General features: G+C 33.6%; 1 protein-coding gene across 23 annotated transcripts; it reads right to left on the bottom strand.

The window, feature by feature from the left end:
* Positions 1-5,631: 5,631 nt before the first annotated feature.
* Positions 5,632-18,762, bottom strand: LOC101258991 (uncharacterized). 23 transcript variants are annotated; one of them, XR_011211425.1, is made up of 11 exons: positions 18,527-18,721; positions 16,563-16,630; positions 16,181-16,375; positions 15,536-15,859; positions 15,164-15,377; positions 14,287-14,433; positions 14,071-14,192; positions 9,634-9,838; positions 8,785-8,860; positions 8,213-8,466; positions 5,632-6,002 (listed from the first exon to the last, which is right to left on the bottom strand). XR_011211425.1 is itself a non-coding variant. In XM_069288713.1 (10 exons), exons 3-10 carry the CDS (start codon positions 16,285-16,287, stop codon positions 5,834-5,836), a joined length of 1,542 nt encoding a protein of 513 aa, XP_069144814.1. In that variant the 5' UTR covers positions 16,288-16,375; positions 16,578-16,630; positions 18,372-18,721; the 3' UTR covers positions 5,632-5,833. The 23 variants fall into 23 exon arrangements, 17 of the variants coding, with proteins under 17 accessions (XP_069144814.1, XP_010326314.1, XP_069144819.1 ...); XR_011211421.1 differs by having other exon boundaries at positions 16,490-16,630; positions 18,411-18,579; XR_011211424.1 differs by lacking the exon at positions 16,563-16,630 and having other exon boundaries at positions 18,411-18,762.
* Between the last annotated feature and the right edge of the window lie 359 nt (positions 18,763-19,121).

The raw sequence follows: 19,121 nt of genomic DNA on the forward strand, positions 1-19,121 counted from the left end.
TTGTTGGTATTGATATTTTAGATAACATACGTCACTTGACTTTCTTATAAGTAAGATAATATGCAATAGTCCGTTGGTTTTTACTAAGAATTTACGTTCTACAATATATTTTACGAAAAATACACTATCATGTCATTTGAAGAATATCAAAAAAAAAAAAATTTGAAATTCGTTATTTTAAATTAAGACAAATTATCTGATTACAACATATAAAAAGGACTAGACGGTACTAAAATATTTACACTAATAATATATAACTTCAAATCATTATTCTTTTTGTAATAAGTCATAAGAAATCATCTGCGAATTTTATAGGCTAAAATATGGGTTTGAACACCTGACCATCTGTAAATCTAGGCAGTGTATGTATATATATATATTTTAAAAGTTGACATAATATTATTTATTGACACTCATACTATAAATAGACTAAATGATGTACTTGATCGAATGCTTAAATTATTTACCTAACATATTAAATGTCAGTATTTTAGAAATCCTAAATTCGCGTCAAACTCAAAATTGGGGGAGTTTGTGGGGGTGTAGAGGGGAACCATTTGTCTGTCCCCATAAAGATGATAATGGCACTTCATGATCTAAAGCTTCATCACCTATCTTTTTCCTTTTCTTTTTCTTTTTCTTTGTTGTTTGAGTGCATAGGGGTGGGTGGGGGTGGGGGGCTAAAAATCCATATCAATGGGGCACACATCCACTTTTCACATTTAAGGAACTCATCTTGAAGATTAATCAAATGATTCACCCCCTTTTTTCTTTTTTAATTTTGTATATTTTCAAATTTTACTAGTGTCACATAAATTACTAAAGAGGAAGTAACATATATTGAGTTTGTGCTGACACGAATTCTAATATCTTGGTATATATATTAAAAGAGTTATACATATGTGAAATATATGCATGTATAGTTGAATCCTATTAATTAGCGCACTAATATTTTATCACAAGGAAAACTTCCAACATGTTGCCAAAGGAGGTTCAAAAAATGTTTTATTAGGTCATCCGCTTGGAAAAGTTTGTGATATTTTACCTTTTTAAGTATAACATGAACATGAAGTCATAAACATATTTCATAAGTAAGCAATCTTTATAGTTTAAGCTTTTAAATAAATGATTTCACATTTTCATATGGTATTAAAGCAGCCAGAGGTTCTCAACTTCTGGTTTTGAGCTTTATGTACCATCTATTACATTAAAAAAAATTCTTACATGCTTGGCTTTTTAATCTGGTTTTGAGCTTTATGTACCATCTATTACATTAAAACAAATTCTTACGTGCTTGGCTTTTTAAAAAAAATAATCAAAAGATATAATTGTAGACATTGAAATTTTGTGAGACTCTACAAGATGCATTCAATTCGAGTTGGAACTCTACAAATTGTGTTCAACTCAGATAAGGATTTTTGGAGTCTACTCAATCCTAAACCTAGTTTATACCTATATAAAGGGTACTAAATTCCCTTAAAAGGCATCTCGAAAATTCCATAAAGAGATCAAGATCTCAAAATTTCATAAAGAGATCAAGATCTCGAATACTCCACAAATTGATGGATTTTCATATAGAGAGGTCAAAATCTAAATCATCCTAGTTCGAGAAATACGTCACTAATGGCCCTCGAATCATGGATAAATCCTAGGAGAGTAGAATCAATGGATCAACAGAATTGTACCCGCTATTTTAATCAATAAGATTATGTTTCTTCATATTTTATTTGTATGGTTTGTTTATTTTCCATATGTTTAAAATTTGTTGCAAACAAAATTGGCACGTCCAGTGGGACCAAATCAGCCCTTCATCTCTTAAATCAAATCTGAAATTCTGAAATTGCAAAGGTGGAAGAATGAGTACTTCAAACCTCGTCTTTGAGTTTCACAAGTCTATACTCCGTCAAGCTTGAAGCAGGGGGCATTTGTAGACATTGAAATTTTGTGGGACTCACTAAGATGCGTTTAATTTAAGTTGGGACTCTACAAATTGTGTTCAACTCAGATAAGGATTCTTGGAGGCTACTCAACCCTAAACCCTAGTTTATGCCTATATAAAGGGTACTAAATTCCCTTAAAAGGCATCTCGAAAATTCCATAAAGAGATCAAGATCTCGAATACTCCACAAATTGATGGATTATTTATATAGAGAGTTCAAAATCTAAATCATCCTAGTTTGAAAAATACGCCACTAACGGCCCTTGAATCATGGATAAATCCTAGGAGAGTAGAATCAAGGGATCAACAGAATTATACCCGCTATCTTAATCAATAAAATTATGTTTCTTCATATTTTATTTGTATGATTTATTTATTTTACATATGTTTAAAATTTGTTACAAATAAATATAAAGTGATTAAAATCATATTTTCTTTAATAGCTTAAAGTTTAGATGGGTCGATAAATTGTACACTTTTAATATTAAGAATTTATAAAAAGAAGATTTCCTTGCCTTTTCTTTTAAATCTTGCATGCATGCTTATGAAGTTGATGATCATTGATAGAGGCCTTTATGTGTAGGGATATGAGGCTGAGCAATCCAGCACGCTGCCTTAAATCTATCCTTGTCAAAGCTGCATGCACCACAACATTAATAATAATTATTACTATATCGTGGTCCATAATTCACCAACATATAATATCATCACATCCTAATTGCTTAATAATTAGTCCTCCATAAATATCTCATTATAGAAAGAAAAAGAAGTATTGAAATCAAATTACTATTTTCGTTTTCGAATTATTGACAATTTTAAAAGTAACCTTTTATTTGACTAATTAAACTTAGATACACCCCCCGATCTATCAGATAACATAGCATGTAGTCTCAAACTCCCGTAGCAACAACATATTACTCTTAATAATAAGCTGACGGAAGTGTTGAGACGCATATTTACTCTTAATTATAACATATTTACTCTTTATAATAAGCTGATAGAAGTGTTGAGACGCAATTAAACTTGATGAGAATTTAAGAGTGTATTTTACTCATGTTGCAAGATCTAGGGTATGTTTAAGTTTAGTTAGTCAAGTCTATTGATAACTCGAAGATAAAATTAATAACTTACATCAAATTTAAAAGTGTTTTCAATAGTTGTCTCCACATATTTGCATATCTATTTCTAGGATAATTGATGCCTCATCACTTCCCCAAAACATGCCCAATTTTTTTTGTTTTTGTATCTCAAATTAGGATCCTACTTTAAATTTTGTCGACTTCACCCTCCCTAATGTGATACTGACACATATTCAGCAAATGCAGAGGAGGAGGAAAATGCGTTTTCTTGTAAGTATTCTCAAATTATTCACAAATCTTATGTCACAACACATAATGCAATCAGAAGGATTTGTAAAATTAATTACAATAAATTGAAGTTGATTGATAGCCACAACCTAACCACCACATATTTTTTATTTTATTTTTATAAAAAGGTGAAATAAAACATATAAAAGTTTGTCAATCATTTCACACACACTCTGAGAAAGAAGGGTAAAATATATCCTAGTTAGGTTTATTAACCATTTTAAATATGTTTAACCACGATGAATCAAGAAAATCACATTAACTTATAAGAGACCGCCATAGGTTATAGACTCATAGTGACATGTAAAAATATACTCTAAAAATTTTAAAAGTGAAAATGTGGAAAATAATTTCCTAGAAATAATATCTGGAAAAATAAATGGATTTTTACTAATTTTTTAGTATTTGATGAGTAAGCAGTAAATATTTCGGAGTCCGGAGCCTAAAGGTTACAAAATATTAACAAAAATTTCAAAATAGTATATAAAATTTTATATTAACCAAAATGGTAAAATCGCTGCATCAACAGTGATTTACTCCACCAGGAAAAAGCAAAATCGCTGACTCTGCAGCGATTTTGCAAAATATGAAAGAAAAAAATGAAATCTCTACCTACGCAGCGATTTAAAAAAAAATCAAAATCGCTGAAAATTAAATGTGGAAATCGCTGCCCAAGCAGCGATTTAAAAAAAATTAGAAAATTTTTAAATCGCAGCCTACTCAGTGATTTTTTAAAAAAAAATATGTAAATCGCTCAGCGATTTTCAAAAATATAATTTAAAGCAGCAATTTTATAATTAAAAAATTATAATTTTTTTTAATAAAATCGTTGCTTTAAAAAAAATTTGAAAATCGCCGCCTAGGTAGCGTTTTCCATATTTTAAAAAAATATATTTTTATAAAATCGCTGCGTAGGCAGCGATTTAAAAATTTTATAATTGTTTTTTTAAAAAAAATTGCTGCTTAAAAATTTTATAAATTTTTTTTAAAAAATCGGTGCCTAAGCAGCGATTTAAAAAATTTATATAAAAAAAAAATCGCTAGCTACCTAAGCAGCGATTTAAAAATTTTTAAAGAAAAAAAAATATTTTTTTGGTCATCGCTACCTGGGCAGCGACTTCCACATTTTCAAAAAGAAATATTTAAAAAAAATTGTTGCCTACGCAGCGATTTTCCTTATTTTATATATAAAATAATTAAAAATTGCTGCCTAGGCAGTTATTTTCCTTATTTTTTAAAAAAAAAATATATAAATCGCGTCCTAGGCAGCGATTTAAAAAAAAATAAAATCGCTGCCTAGGTAGCTATTTCATTTTTTAAAAAAAATCACATTTTGCAAAAACACTGGCTCTGCACGATTTTGCTTTTTGCGGTTGGAGTAAATTGTTGTTGATGCAGCGATTTTGCCGTTTTGGTTAATATAAAATTTTATATACCGTTTTAAAATTTTTGTTAATGTTTTGTACCCTTTAGGCTCCGGACTCAAACATTATGCGAGGGACATTTATATGTTATCAAGTAAAACACTATGAAGGCGTGATGGGATGGAAAATGGAGATTCTTGGGTGGCAAGGGGTTAGGGTTTGGAGATTGGGTGGAGACAATAAACTTTGAATATCACTTATGCAATTCATTTAATCATTTTCTTCATTTTTAAAGAACTTTTTTCCTTGACCAAACATAGAAAAGTAAGAAAATCCCTACAAAACACTTAATTAAAACATTTGTAGAGTTCCTCTCCCTATAAAGAAGAATGTTTAAAAGTAATTATTTGACCACCCAACTTCCCCATCCAGTATTTCCACTTTGCTCTTACAACTAACCCCCTCACCCGGGAAGGGAAAGTGGGAAAGGTTATTTTGTGCAAAGTAAAAACACTATGAACTATTGCGTTAATTAATAAAGGTATAAGAAGATTCTTAAGAAAAGTAATTTGAAGAGTAAAACATGGTAGGGACACAGCACAAAGACTATCTTTCATAACTTTTCCTTTTACATCTTTTGGACTTTTTTCTTTTCATCAAGGAGGGACTTAATTTGACTCAACACAGGTTAACTTACCAGATCTAAACAAAGTAAGAATTGACAGACTGAGAGGTCTTTCTTGATTCCATGGGTGGTGGTGCAAAGCCATTCTTAGTACTATCTATGCGAGTCTTGTTTAACAGTCGACTCTTGTCTAACACTTAGACTCTACTTTCCGTAATTAATAATAGTAGTTTTACATGAATTCACTTTGAATTCTTTGGGTTTCATACAATAATATGCTACAAGATAACAGTGTGAACTCTGAGTACAATACAATAATATACTACAAGATGACAATCACAAAATAAACTTCAAATAGAAGAGTAACTTTAAGGAAGTTTCTTCAACAGTTTAATCTTAAACTGGGAAACAAAAAGTAAGAAATTAACCAGAGAATGTTTAAATGGGTACCTAAAAAGAATTGAAGCATTCTCTCATGCATCTATAAACAATGAAGAAAATTTTGTAGTGAATGCAAAGAACTGACTACAACTAGTTCTTACTTCCATCGCAGGGATTGTCTTATCCCAGTATAGATAAGTCCCAAGGACCGCCCTATCAAGCTAACCAGAAAAAATGAGATAGCATCGCTCAACCTAGAAATGACCGTTCTTATCATCGGCATGGCAATATCAGCCAATTCAAGGAGGAGGCTGTAGTAATATCTCCTGAAAGGATAAAGTAAGACAACGACAGTAAGTAAATTATATTTTGGGCTTGCTAATGCCAACACATTACAAAGGGCACTAACAAGATTATTCAAACATGTTTTGATGTATAAATGGAGAATGTGATCATCAGTAACAAGAATCTAATGAAAACAGTTATCAGGCATGTTTTTGTACAAGTCTGTTGAGGCTTCAGGTGCCAATATAATCACTGGTGTAATAAAACCAACTAACTATACCCCATGTGAAATAACTTCTTGCAATACAAGACCAAATCTCAATAAACAGCATTAGAACTTCCAATGTTTCAGGCAATTCTGCACTGCATATGATATTTAAAACAAAAAAGCATCAACAAACATATATTTGTCTAATAAAGAAGATTCTCATTATTTCATGGGGCTCAACAATATAAATCTTCACCCCACATCTGATAGCTCCACGGAAAAGGATGAAGGTATAGAAGCCCTAAGAAGACTGTCGTCAAGGTCTCAAGCTAATAAAATGCAAGACAAGGTTGCTGGCCTTCAATGGGAAATTAAGAAGATACTTATCGTGGAAGAAGAGCCCAAGAATTATGGCGAAGAGTGGGCTAAGTGCTTTACATATTTTATACTCCAAGCCTAAGTACAAGAGGAGGAAGATCGGGGCCCACATAGAACCCCAAAAGAGCAGAAAATTCTTCCAAAAAATGGACTGAGAATCACGCTCAAAAGAGCTGCAATTTCAGAACTAAAAGGGGCTACTTAGGTGTGTGGCTTTTGGTTCTAAAATTGAAACTTCCCTTCTTTTGTTAGGTAGTTTTGGGAAGAAGTGTGACATTAGTTTCTACTTGTTTTCCTAGTTTTACGTTTCTTAGTTTAAAGTTTCCTAGTTAAATTTTACTACTTAATTCCATAAAAGTAGAATTTGAATCTCATGGTGTCTGGGAGAGAGGCACACATTGTGCCCTATATAGGGGTATTACCTTTGTTTTTTAAAGACAGCATTATCAGTAATATTATTGAGAGTTATTTTCTTACACATTTGTATATTGGCTACATGGAGTTTATCACCCAACCTTATAAGAACTACTCCCTCCGTCCACTTTTAATTGTCATGTAGCGTTTTTTTCAAAAGTCAATTTGACTAATTTTCAAAGTTATATTAGATTACATTAATTCGATATTTTCAACAAAAAATTTAAATATTCAATAACTATACGAAAAGTACTATAAATTGCAATTTTTTGCATATCAATATGATGAAAAAATACATCGCAAAATGTTTGTCAAAGCTCTATTGTTTGACTCTAAAAAAGGAAACCATGGCAATAAAAAGTGAATGGAAGGAGTATTTATTTTGAGAGGTAAGATTGATTTGTGCATGATATCTATGGTTCTACGCGATTAATTGAAGAAAGTAATTGTCCTATACTAATTATTGACTCAATAAAGGGTCTAGATCACTTTCATCTAAGTTCTTGAATTGAAGCTGCTAGTAAACATGATTAGCCCTGATCCACTTATTAGGTCTACCACAAACAATAGGGTTCTTAGTAATTAATTTTGAGATGTGGGAATTTATTTCTCGAATTTTGCTCATCCTTAATCTTCATAATTTTGTTTTCGCATTATTTCCTTGTTTTTTTAAAAGTAAGTTGATTCGTATCAACATCTCTTAAGAAAATATAAACAAACAACAGCCATTATTTTTATCAACAATTCCCTAACTGCTCAGCAGTAGAGCAAGTGTCCTGAACCTTACTATCATGTCATGCCCTAGAATTATAATTGCAATTCTGTCCACTTAGCGTCCCCAATTATCAATACAACTCTCTAGGTACACAATCATGCATTTCCTCTATATACCATCACAACATTATCCTATAAATTTGTATTTATTAAAGACATCTTAAGGTTTGCGTACACTTTATCCTCCCCAGACCCCACATGGTATGTTGTTGTTGTATAGCAGTTCCAAAATTGGGAATGAAGTTTAATATTCTACTTAATCAAAAACTTTAAAGATTAGTTGTAGAATTACAGTTCTAACATTGTGACTCAAGTATCACAATTAACGGACTCAAGTCCAAAAGTTACTTAAATCACCCACAACTACGAACGGTGACAATCACCCAAGAAGATCCCAAGTCCCAGGGCATCACAAGAAGAAAACCAAAATTGAAATACATAATACAAAATAAGCATGAGAATAAAGGCTCTACTTACCATCCAGTCAAGGCCCTCAGTTCCTTGGTGCGTTTAACAGGTATAGAGATTTGGTTGATCAAAATAGTACTTAATTGAGATAAAACAGGCTGAGAACTCATCACCCTAAGCTTCTTCCACCAATTATCATTTTGAACTTTGCTCTTGCTAGATTCCTCGATAAGCTGGTGTTGAAAGGTGTACAAGTCAAACCGATCCTCATACATGGAGACAACAGCTTCCATGTTCTGATGCAACCATTGGTTCATAGCAGCCTGTTTAAACATTTCAAAATGCAATTATTCATCACTAGATCAATATGTTATCAATTGCAAAATGCATGTCCTTTGATACAGCAGCTGGCTTATAGCTTTAGACTTCAAAACATTCGTGATTTTACAAGAGTATCATTTGATATAGAAAATAAAATCAAAACGTCAAACAAACCCAAATAACAGAACACGTAAGCAAAATGGAGGCAGTAATATTTTGCTTGTCAGACGACAGGGCGCTGAAAGTGTTGCATTCCGGAGAAAAGTTGTGCACTTCTGGCTACACCATAACAAAGAATCAATTTTGGAATTTTATTTTACCTTTTTCAACGGCTTTAACTGGAAAATCCAGAAATTGCATTGTGGTACACTAGTATTTTGAAGGCTACCATACAACCTGTAAATTTCAACAAACAAGCATGACATAAAACACACCCAAAGCACGTCTAACATTGTTCAATTAACTTTGAGATAGCCTGTCCATCGAAAAGGTAGAACAATATTACTTCCTCCAATTCAATTTGTTTTACTTTTCTTTTTAGTCCGTTCAAAAAAGAATGTCTCTTTCCCTTTTTGCTACTCTTTAATTTCAACTTTCCACATAACATACTTACGACCACAAGATAAAAAAAAACTTTGGTACATCCTATATATCTTTAGTATAAGATCACAAGATACGAAAGCCTACTTTATTTTGGTTTCTTTAATTTAAACTTTTATGATGAAATATAAGGAAAAACGAAACCTAACCACCAACTGGAAACACAAGCACAGAAAAAAAAGGGTGCCAGAACTTGCAATCTCTATTGAAGTGAGGTGGAGAAGAATGTCTTTTTTTATAATGGTAGTAGGGGCCAACTTGTGTGCACCTTAACTATTCCAAAGAACTCTTGCTACCTCCCACCAACATAGGTACTGCGTAATTCTACCTACCAAGGCTTAGGCATAGGAGAAATCATCTAGTTTTTTGTATCTGCTGGGATTTAAGCCTGATATCATAGATTTACAACCCACTTCCTTGACCATTAGGCACACCCTTTTGGTGCAGAGACGAATATATAAGAAAGAGAAAACACAATCCCAAGTGAAGATAAATTGTGTATATATACAAAGAGGGTCAATGATTAACAAATAAAAGAATGTGTTTGTAGTCTCGGAGAAGTTTAATACCTCGTTGCGTAATTTTTGAAGTGCTCGGGTTGACAATGTACATAAACTCAACCCAAGGTTGTTCATTTCATTTGAAATACTACTATCAACAGATATAAGCTCCAAATACATACTTGCAATCCCATCTGCCAATATTATAACCAAATCCTCCAGTATAGAAACTCCGTGCTCCATAAACAAGCTATCATTATAAAAGCCAGGTTTCCTGCCATGATAGACAAAAAAGAACATTAAGATATTTTTGGGAATTTTTTTTTTTTTGGTTGGGAATCCAGACTCCACAGGGACATCCAACAACACCAACTGCAGGAAGAACATAAGAAACAGTATAGGCCACGACTTTGGTTCTGTTTCAGTTTTAGCTACACTTTGCTGCTGCTAAGGTGACAAGTTGGAAGGATTCTAAAGTCTTCAAATACTTCAATTATGTCTATCTATTTTTTGTTATTTTGTTCAATACAAACTGCAGGAAGAACATACGAAACAGTAATAGGCCACGACTTTGGTTCTGTTTCAGTTTTAGCTACACTGTACTGCTGCTAAGGTGACAAGTTGGAAGGACTTCTAAAGTCTTCAAATACTTCAATTATGTCTATCTCCAGGGACAGGGACCAGACTATAGAGCCTAATTAAAAAGAATTTGGGCTTATCTTTTGTTTTATTGTTCTTAGTTTAGAGTTTCTTCCACAAACGATATGGTATCACCTTGCCAGAGAAAATTCTTTGTTCATTATCATTGAATAGCATGGAGAACAGGGACATCATGTAAGTAGGTAAAGCATCTAAAACACTGTTGACATCTGTCACTCTACCTCCTAGAGACAGGAATTGGCTCTTCCAGTTGACAAGCTTCTTTTCACATTTCTCCAAAACAGTGTTCCAGATACCCTTTGATCTACTCTCTTTTTTCAAACTGTTTGAAGATCCTAAAAAACACAGATACCTTTTGATTTACTCTTAGATCCCAAAGGCATTCCAAGATATACAGTTGGTAGCTCTCCTACATTACCCCCCAAAATATTGGCTAAACTGATGATATCAGGTATCTCATTTACTTTTAGTGGGTAAAAGCTTTTACCCCAGTTGATATGAAGTACTGAGAATCGGAAATAGAGTGTTATCAGCATATTGAAAATGGGAAATGGCCAAACCTTGACTATCACCAATCTTAGGCTCTTAACATCAAAACCCCTTATCCACCTGTTTGTCTGGGTTGTCTTTAACTTGCCATTAAGACCCTCCATTGCCAAAACAAAAAGGAAAGGGGACAAAGGATCTACTTGCCTAAATCCTCTCTCAGAAGAAAGGCTATGCCTTATCGGCAGTTAATAGTCTTTGATCTTGAATTTCCTCTAACTTAGTCAATTGACTAAAGATATTTTGTTTTTGTAACCCCAAATTGCCATGGAAGTTCTCCTCCATTCTTTAGGTTTTGTTAAAGAATGACAAGTCCTACATCGGTGGTTAATGAGATGAGTGGACTCCTTATAAGGCTTGGGCAATCCTCCTCCCTTATAGCTAGCTTTTGGGGTGTGAGTTAGGCCTAAGACCTAATTACACATGGTATTAGAGCAGGGTCTGTCTCACTCGATGTTGGGGCCCCCAAAATCAAAATTGTCCACGCACTAGATGTTAAGCACTGGGTGTGAGGTGGGGCGTTAAAGAATGACAAAAGTCCCACATCGGTGGTTAATGAGATGGATGGACTCCTTATAAGGCTTGAGCAATCCTCCTCCCTTTGAGCTAGCTTTTGGGGTGTGAGTTAGGCCTAAGACCTAATTTCACAGGTTTCATTTTCAGAGCTTTTAATTTGAAAGCTGAGATGTGATCTGGTTTACGAGCACAAGATCCCACCAAGCTCTAACTCTTCCCTTGAAATTTTCAGTCCATAACCACCACCAATATTACTAAATGTTCAAATACTACTGAATTCCCACCAAGCTCTAACTCTTCCCTTGAAATTTTCAGTCCATAACCACCACTAATATTACTAAATGTTCAAATACTACTGAATTGTTTTTTATTAAAGAAAAAAATGACGTTATGGAAACAAAACACAAAAATAACATCTTTCTTTTGATCAAATACCAATGCAATTGGAACACCAATCGTTTGACATCATTACAAGTTCAAATAGACTAATGCAATATAATGACCCTCATTATTCCAATTTAAACAAGTTACAATTCGAAGTGATTACTCGGTAAAAATTTTGGTTCTTTGGCTTCTAACATGCCAATAATAGTGAAGAATTTCGCATGTTGTAAGATAATGATGAGAAATAAGTGGAATTGAAAATGAATTGGAAGTTGTTTCGTAGTTCATTTAATGGATGGGACACATCTGCCAAATGGCAGTATATATAAGTCGTCTTCACCATTTTATTGTTTTACCCTTAGTTCTTCTATTACAATGAAGAGTTCCGTAGAATAAATAAAAGAAGAGTAATGGGTTTTGGATCACATAATTAAATGCATAATATATAGCATACATATAAGCCACAGTTAATGAACATCTTTGAGTTCATTGGAATATTTGGAATCGGTAACTTATTTATGTAATAAAATTCTTACATTTATTTATACACATAATCACGAATGTATCATTTTATTAAATCAATAAAAAATAAATTAACGGGCGTCTTCTTTACTCTTTAATCTAATAACTTCATCTTTACATTAAAAAAAATTTAAAAGGATTTCACAAGTAGTGTGACACGGCTCACCCACCACGTGTTACAAAATGTTGAATCTTCCAAAAATAACCTTTTACAACACTAACAATTACAACTCACACCCATTCTATTCAAAAACACTCCACGAAACTCTTCCCTTACACAACCCCAAAATTTCCTTAAAACAAAAATTATGAAGAAGATTTGTGCTTCAATAGAAACGATTGAAAAAGGAACGCTGATAGATATTGTTGAAAGAGTGGCTTCTAGGTCATTCAAAGACTTAGTAAGTCTCAGATTGAGGTATATATAAAGAATTATATATAGGGAGATTTCTTAATTTTTGCTTTCATCACTATTTCCCTAATTTATTGTTTTTTTTAGTTCAACGCTATTTAACACTTTAGCAAGTGAAGAAAGCGTTTACCAGAAGGTATCATTTGAGGACTTCCCAAAATTCTCTTAGTCTGTGAGAACAAGAGAACAAATAAATAAAAGGGCTTTATTTATTAGTAGGTGCATGAATGCTGGAAATAAAGAAGCACTGTACAAAGTTGCGACGGTAAGTTTAATTTCTTTTTTAGCTTGCTATTTTCCTTCGAGTCACTTTTCAGTCTGTTTTCTACTATCCAAACTTTGTAAAATGCTTCTTCATTAATTGTGGCTTATATGTATTCTATTTATTATGCATTTAATTATGTGATCCAAAAAATTACTCTTCTTTTATTCATTCTACGGGACTCTTCATTCTAAATGGAAGAACTAAGGGTAAAACAAACAAAGAAAATGGTGAAGACGACTTATAGATGAGGTCATTTGGCAGATGTGTCACATCTATTAAATGAAGTATGAACTACATAACAACTTCCCATTCATTTTCAATTCTCCTTGTTTCCAATCATTTATCTTACAACACATGTGAAATACTTCACTATTATTTGCATGTTAGAAGTCAAAAGAGCCAAAAAATTTATAGGAGTATTCACTTTGAATTGCAACTTGTTTAAATTGGCATAATAAGGGTCATTATGTTGCATTAATCCATTTGGACTTGTAATGATGTCAATCGATTCGTGTTCCGATTGCATTGGGTTTTGATAAATAAAAACGATGTTATTTTTGTGTTTTCTTTCCATAACGTCATTTTTTTCATTAATAAAAAACAATTCAGTAATATTTGAACATTTGGTATAAATTCTCAAATTTGAAAAAAGAATTAGTCCTCTCCCGAAGGACTATAGGACAGTGATCAGAAGTGAATTTGTGCAAGACTGATTGTTTAGTGTTTCTAAAAGAGGTTTCCCACTCTTCAAATATCAGGAATCTATAAAGTTTAGCAGCTACATCATGGCCTTCCCTTTTCCTCTAAGCGAAATTACTGCCTGCTAATTGCACGTTCAGTAATGTCGTATCTTCTATGAATTCAGAAAAATCATTCATGGCTTTGTTGAATCAAGTGAAATTCTTTTTTTCAAGCAAAGTTCAACAAGAGATTTGTTCAAAGAGATTTAGGAACATCTCAAAAGCTTTTTCAAGACATCAACAGCTCCAACATACAGTTTAAAATGAGAATCATACATGCAACTCATTCTGCTCAAAGTATGCTACATGAATATAGCGGGAATATTGTTGGCAGCAGGTATAATGACGACTAGCTCTTAGCCCAAATAAAAGGTAAACAAACAAAAAAAAATTATAAGAACAAGAATTACATTGTTCATTGTACGTTCATGAATAAGAGAAGCAAGGGCTAATTTTCTTACCTGAGAAAACCAAAGCTAAGAACACAAATAAATTCAGCAAATAGTTGCTCCTTCCCTGACTTTCTGATGTTTGTCAGGACTCCATATCCATTTAAGTTATTAATTGCTGAAGAAAGATATTCCTGACAATGCAATAGAAAGAAGAAAGATCTAAATAATACAGACTTGCAGCCTTATGTTCTTTCCCAAAATATAAATACATATTTCAAGTCATACTGTGTTAGTTTTGCCATTTCGCAGAGAGAGTTCCTCTTCAAGCCAAATAACACATAAAGGCTGGCACAACCTCTGAATGACATCATTAAAAATGCCCAGAGAGTCATCATTGCCGGAGGTAACAGCATTTGCAGAAATACTATCTACCTGTTAAGGTGTAAACTATTATTAAAGACAGAAAAGGAAAGGAAAAACAAAATGAACTATACAGCCATCACTTCTGCTCTTCCATCTTCAAAAAAATGGACCTTAGGCCTAACTCAATCCTGAGAGATAGCTCATAAGGCTATAACTCATATCCTCAATCAATGTGAGATGTTAAAACCACATCTGGAGAGTGGATAATATAACATGGGAGCACAACAATGGAAACCCAACAACCGGGATGCACAGGATTTTGCTACCATGTTAAGAAAAATGAAATTAGACCTTAATTCTAAAAGCCAGCTTATGGGATGAGAATTATCCAATACAAAGTAAAGAGACTAGCTCATATATAGACCAATGTAGGACTCATGAGTCAATTGTACGTGTATTTTATTAACAAGGTATGAAAGACAAATGCTCAAACCCATTCATGTTGTATGACCCTATTTTCAACCCCCGTATTATGTTATCTGCGCTCCAAGTGAACATAGTGGAGCTTGCAAGTGATATTAAAACTGGTATACCACTCCACTTTTAAGAATGGTTGAATCCTAAGTGTACTTTCAGTAAGATTATGAAGGATCTAGTACAAGCTGTTTTCTTCAGAGACAAATTCATATGTACCTAAATTGTTTCACTATGCTCCACTAATTTCATGAGTGAATGAGTCTAGTTTAAAGTATCACCAAGATATTTTATCTAATAAGGCAATGATAGAGACAGTGCCTGCCTCTTTCTTGAGCAACTGAAAGGACGCCCACAACAGCCTTAACCTTGGACCTTGAGCAAGGGCGGACAAATTTGAAGGTTGTTTTCCACGGTTCTGTTCAAATTCAATAGCACCAAGATCCACTTGTTTTATGGAAGACAGAGAATTCATCAGTTTTTCTTTTACGACATCCCATGCAAATTCTATGCTGATGCGATCATTGTTTCTCCTCACACTGCAGTTAAACATGGAAAAGAATTAACAATGAAAAGTGACACATAGATCTAACAATTAAAAAGTTACATGGATCAAACATTGTCAAAAGACTGCAAAACACCTTCAGTTAACTAACAATACCACTTAAAAATGCACTGGTCTAACAACCATTCTTACCTACCCAAAGAGGTCATCCTGTCAGGGTCCACATCTCCACTTTGGATCTTTCCTCCAGTATCTAAAGGAGAATTTTTTTCAGTAGGTATTACTCCAGCTATATATGTAAGGACTATGCTGGTCATGAGAAGCATTTGGTCAATGGTAGGAACCCATTCGGAAGTTACTATAGCATCAGCATCAACAAGAGAAGCGAGGCAAAAGCAACTCTTGCAACTTTGCATTTTTGATCTTCTCTCCAACTTCATTAAGTACGGACTAATGACCTTCCAAATGCTCGATGATGGAAAGCGAGATATTTTACAACTCCCAAAGCAAAATCCCCTGAGCCATAGATTGTGAGTATCAGACATTACTGAAGTGAAATTTCTTTATTTAACAAAAAAATGAGAATGACCTTATTATATTAATGGCTATGCAACAAAAAATAAGAGGAAGGCCTGTCTATTCAAACACGGAAGCCTAAATTTAAACTCCATAACTAGAAACTCTAAGGGATAAAGAAGCTTTAGAGTGACACAGTCTTCGAGCTATGTTTTACAAGTTTATCTTTTTTTTGCAACTATATCCATAGAAATCTGGTTACCTTTATCTCAAAAAATAAATATCCAGAGAAATCTAAGTGGTCAGATCAGGAAACAAGACCTGTGCATTAACATAGGTGAGCTTTTCGGCATGAAGAGTTGCTGTTTCAAGAGCTGTCCACTGTCAAGCAGCTTAAAACTTGATGTGAAAGCCACCTGTCCTGCCATCTGTAATTTTGTTTTCTTAGTAAAAAGATTCAATTGATTTTTCACATACTGCAAGATGCTCACACGACCTTGACTTCCAAAGCAACAACTGCATAACAATAAATGATAAATCAATTACAACGATGAACATCCAGTCCCTGCAAAAAAGTATCCTAATAATTTCATTCCTTTTCCACGTGCTGTGCTATGTTACATATTTTACCTTTTTTCTTTTGTACAACAATGGCATAACCAATGTAATCCCAGAAGAGAGGTATGGGGAGGGTAGGATGTACCAGACGTTACCCTACCTTTGTAGGGTAGAGAGGTTGTTCCCGATAGACACTTGGCGCAACAGGTAGTTCTGAAAAATGAAGAATAAGATACTACGTGAATACTAACTAATACTACTAAAAGCATGTTTGGATTGGCTTAAAAGTTGGTCAAACCTACTATTAAGTCATTTTTAGATTTTAGGAGTGTTTGGCAAAGTTTAAAATTAAGTTTAAAATGACTTTAAAAAAGTTAAAAAGTAAATACTCCCCTACTTTTCATTTTTTAACGTAAAAGTTACTTAAAGTTTGACTTTTTAAAAACTAGTTCCAAAAAACTACTTTTTTAAGTTAAGTCAAACGGACTCTAAATAAGGAGAAGAGGAGATTGACAGCTTGCCTCTCCCAAATAAAAGTATGACAACAGTTACTACCTACCACCCCTCTACCCTTATTCTCGAGCTCCATATCATTCTATCTGTGGTCCTCAATAATTTAAAATGTGTCATGTCCTATCTAAGCACCTCCCTCAACTTCTCCTTGCCTATCTCTACCTTTCCCAAATCCTATTATAGTCAACTTCTCAAACCTCCTTACCGGTGCATCCTTGCACCTCCTCTTCACATGCACGAACTATCTCAACACTGCTTCCCTCGTCTTGCCTGCCACGAATGTCACTCCCACCTTATCTTGTATAACCTGGTTCATAATCTTTATCTCCCCTAGTATGCGCACACATCCATCTGAGCATCCTCATCTTTGCAACCTTCATCTTCTAATCGTATGCGTTCCTGACTAACCAACATTCTGCCTTGTAGAACTTAGCTTGAACCTTGGTTACACATTCTTATCACAAAATAACCCAAATGCGAACCTCCATTTCACTCACTCTACTCCAATACGATAGACATCATTATCAATCTCCCTGTTAATTGGATCATAGACCCAAGATACTTGAAAAATCCTCTCTTGGGGTATGGCTTGTGTATCTATCTTCACTTCCACCTTCACTTCTTGTGTTTACAGCCAAGCAACTTGCACTTTAGATCCTCGATTTTATTCTTGCTTAACTTGAAACTTTTAGATTCTAGAGATTGTTTCCAAACTTCTAGCCTATTGTTGACTCCATCACGAATCCCGTCAATCAATAACTATGTCATATGTGAATAACATACAACATGGTACCTCCCCTTGACCATGTCACGTTAATTTGCCTATCGCTAAGACACATTTAATCTTCTGTATTTGAATTAAATTAGAAGGCAGCTTAACATACGAGAGTCGAAGTGCATTGTTGCCCCTAATTTGCAGAAAGCAAAAACATGACTATGCAACTTTCATAGTGTATGAATGAAACGTGTCCTCACCCATACATATGAATTCCAACAAGAAGAAGAAAAACAATGAATTTTGTCTAATTACATTATAATAGAGTTAATCAAACTTCTGTAAAATTCCAAAGCATTAGACAAATAAAACTTGAACGAAATTACATTTGTCCGCTCTAAATATGACCTGTAAAAATTGTAAATGAAGCTCTAGAAAGGCTAAACAACCACTTGCACCCTTAAAATAAATAAACTATCATAAAATATCAAATACAATACAAATGTATGCATAAAAAGAAGTAGCATTCTAATTCCCCGCATATTTGGATTGTACTATTCACAAAGTGTATTACACTTCACCATAGCATCTACGATACCAACAAAAACCATACTAATAAAGCTCCTCACGTATCGTGTTCACCTCAACAAACAAAATGCACAACATTAATAGAATCGGACAGAGCATTGAAGAACATATACTTTAATCAGCAACAGCGATACATACACATATCAATGATTTTCTAGCGGACGGCAGAATCCTTACAAGTCTAGAAACTCAATGATGTGTAAAGGCTCAATCCGTGCGAGCAGAATAAAACCCTAGATACCATAGAGGGAGAGGAGGAAAACGGAGAAAGCAGTGGTGGGAACGAAGCTTACTGGATTGGAAATGTGTGTAGGTGGAGTGATGGATGGACCAAATACCCGCACAGGAGGATAACCACCACAATGACATTCACATTATATACCAAAAGTCAAATACCGCACACCCTTTATTTGTGCTGCTTATTTGTTTGGTTTGCTTTAGTTGGAGCGGCTGCTCAGATTCAATTATAGGCTAATCTTGATCCATCCAATTGAATTTTGAAAGAGAAAAAACATAAAAGGTGTGTTTGGTACGATAAAAAAAAATATTTTTTTTATTTTTTTGGTTGGCTTAAATTAATATTTTTTAAATTGGTATATTTTTCTTAAATTACTTTTAAAATTTAAAAAAAATTTAAAACTCTACTTCATTCTTTAATATTTTTTTCTTATCCTACTCCGTACCGCGAATCCAACTCTGTCTACCTAAAAAAAAATTAAAATTTTTCATTGTTTTTATTTTTTCAATTTCGAATATATTTTTACCCATACCTTCTAACCAAACCCCAATTCCCTACCATCCAAATCAACCCGCCTCCCCCAAAACAAAAAAAAAAAATTTAAAATTATTCTTTCAAAAAAAATCAAATTTTAATCACTTAACCCAACT

The sequence above is a fragment of the Solanum lycopersicum genome, chromosome 9, assembly GCF_036512215.1.
Source record: "Solanum lycopersicum chromosome 9, SLM_r2.1".
Lineage (NCBI taxonomy): Eukaryota > Viridiplantae > Streptophyta > Magnoliopsida > Solanales > Solanaceae > Solanum > Solanum lycopersicum.

What these genes read in the sequence shown, in the direction of transcription:
- LOC101258991 (XM_069288715.1), bottom strand. Translation starts at nt 16,287, where the DNA reads ATGGCAGGACAGGTGGCTTTCACATCAAGTTTTAAGCTGCTTGACAGT. An exon ending in CTTAGCTTTGGTTTTCTCAG is followed by an intron (nt 9,839 to 14,070) that starts GTAAGAAAATTA and finishes CTATCATGGCAG; the next exon opens with GAAACCTGGCTTTTATAATG. An exon ending in CTGAGGGCCTTGACTGGATG is followed by an intron (nt 6,003 to 8,212) that starts GTAAGTAGAGCC and finishes TTATCCTTTCAG; the next exon opens with GAGATATTACTACAGCCTCC.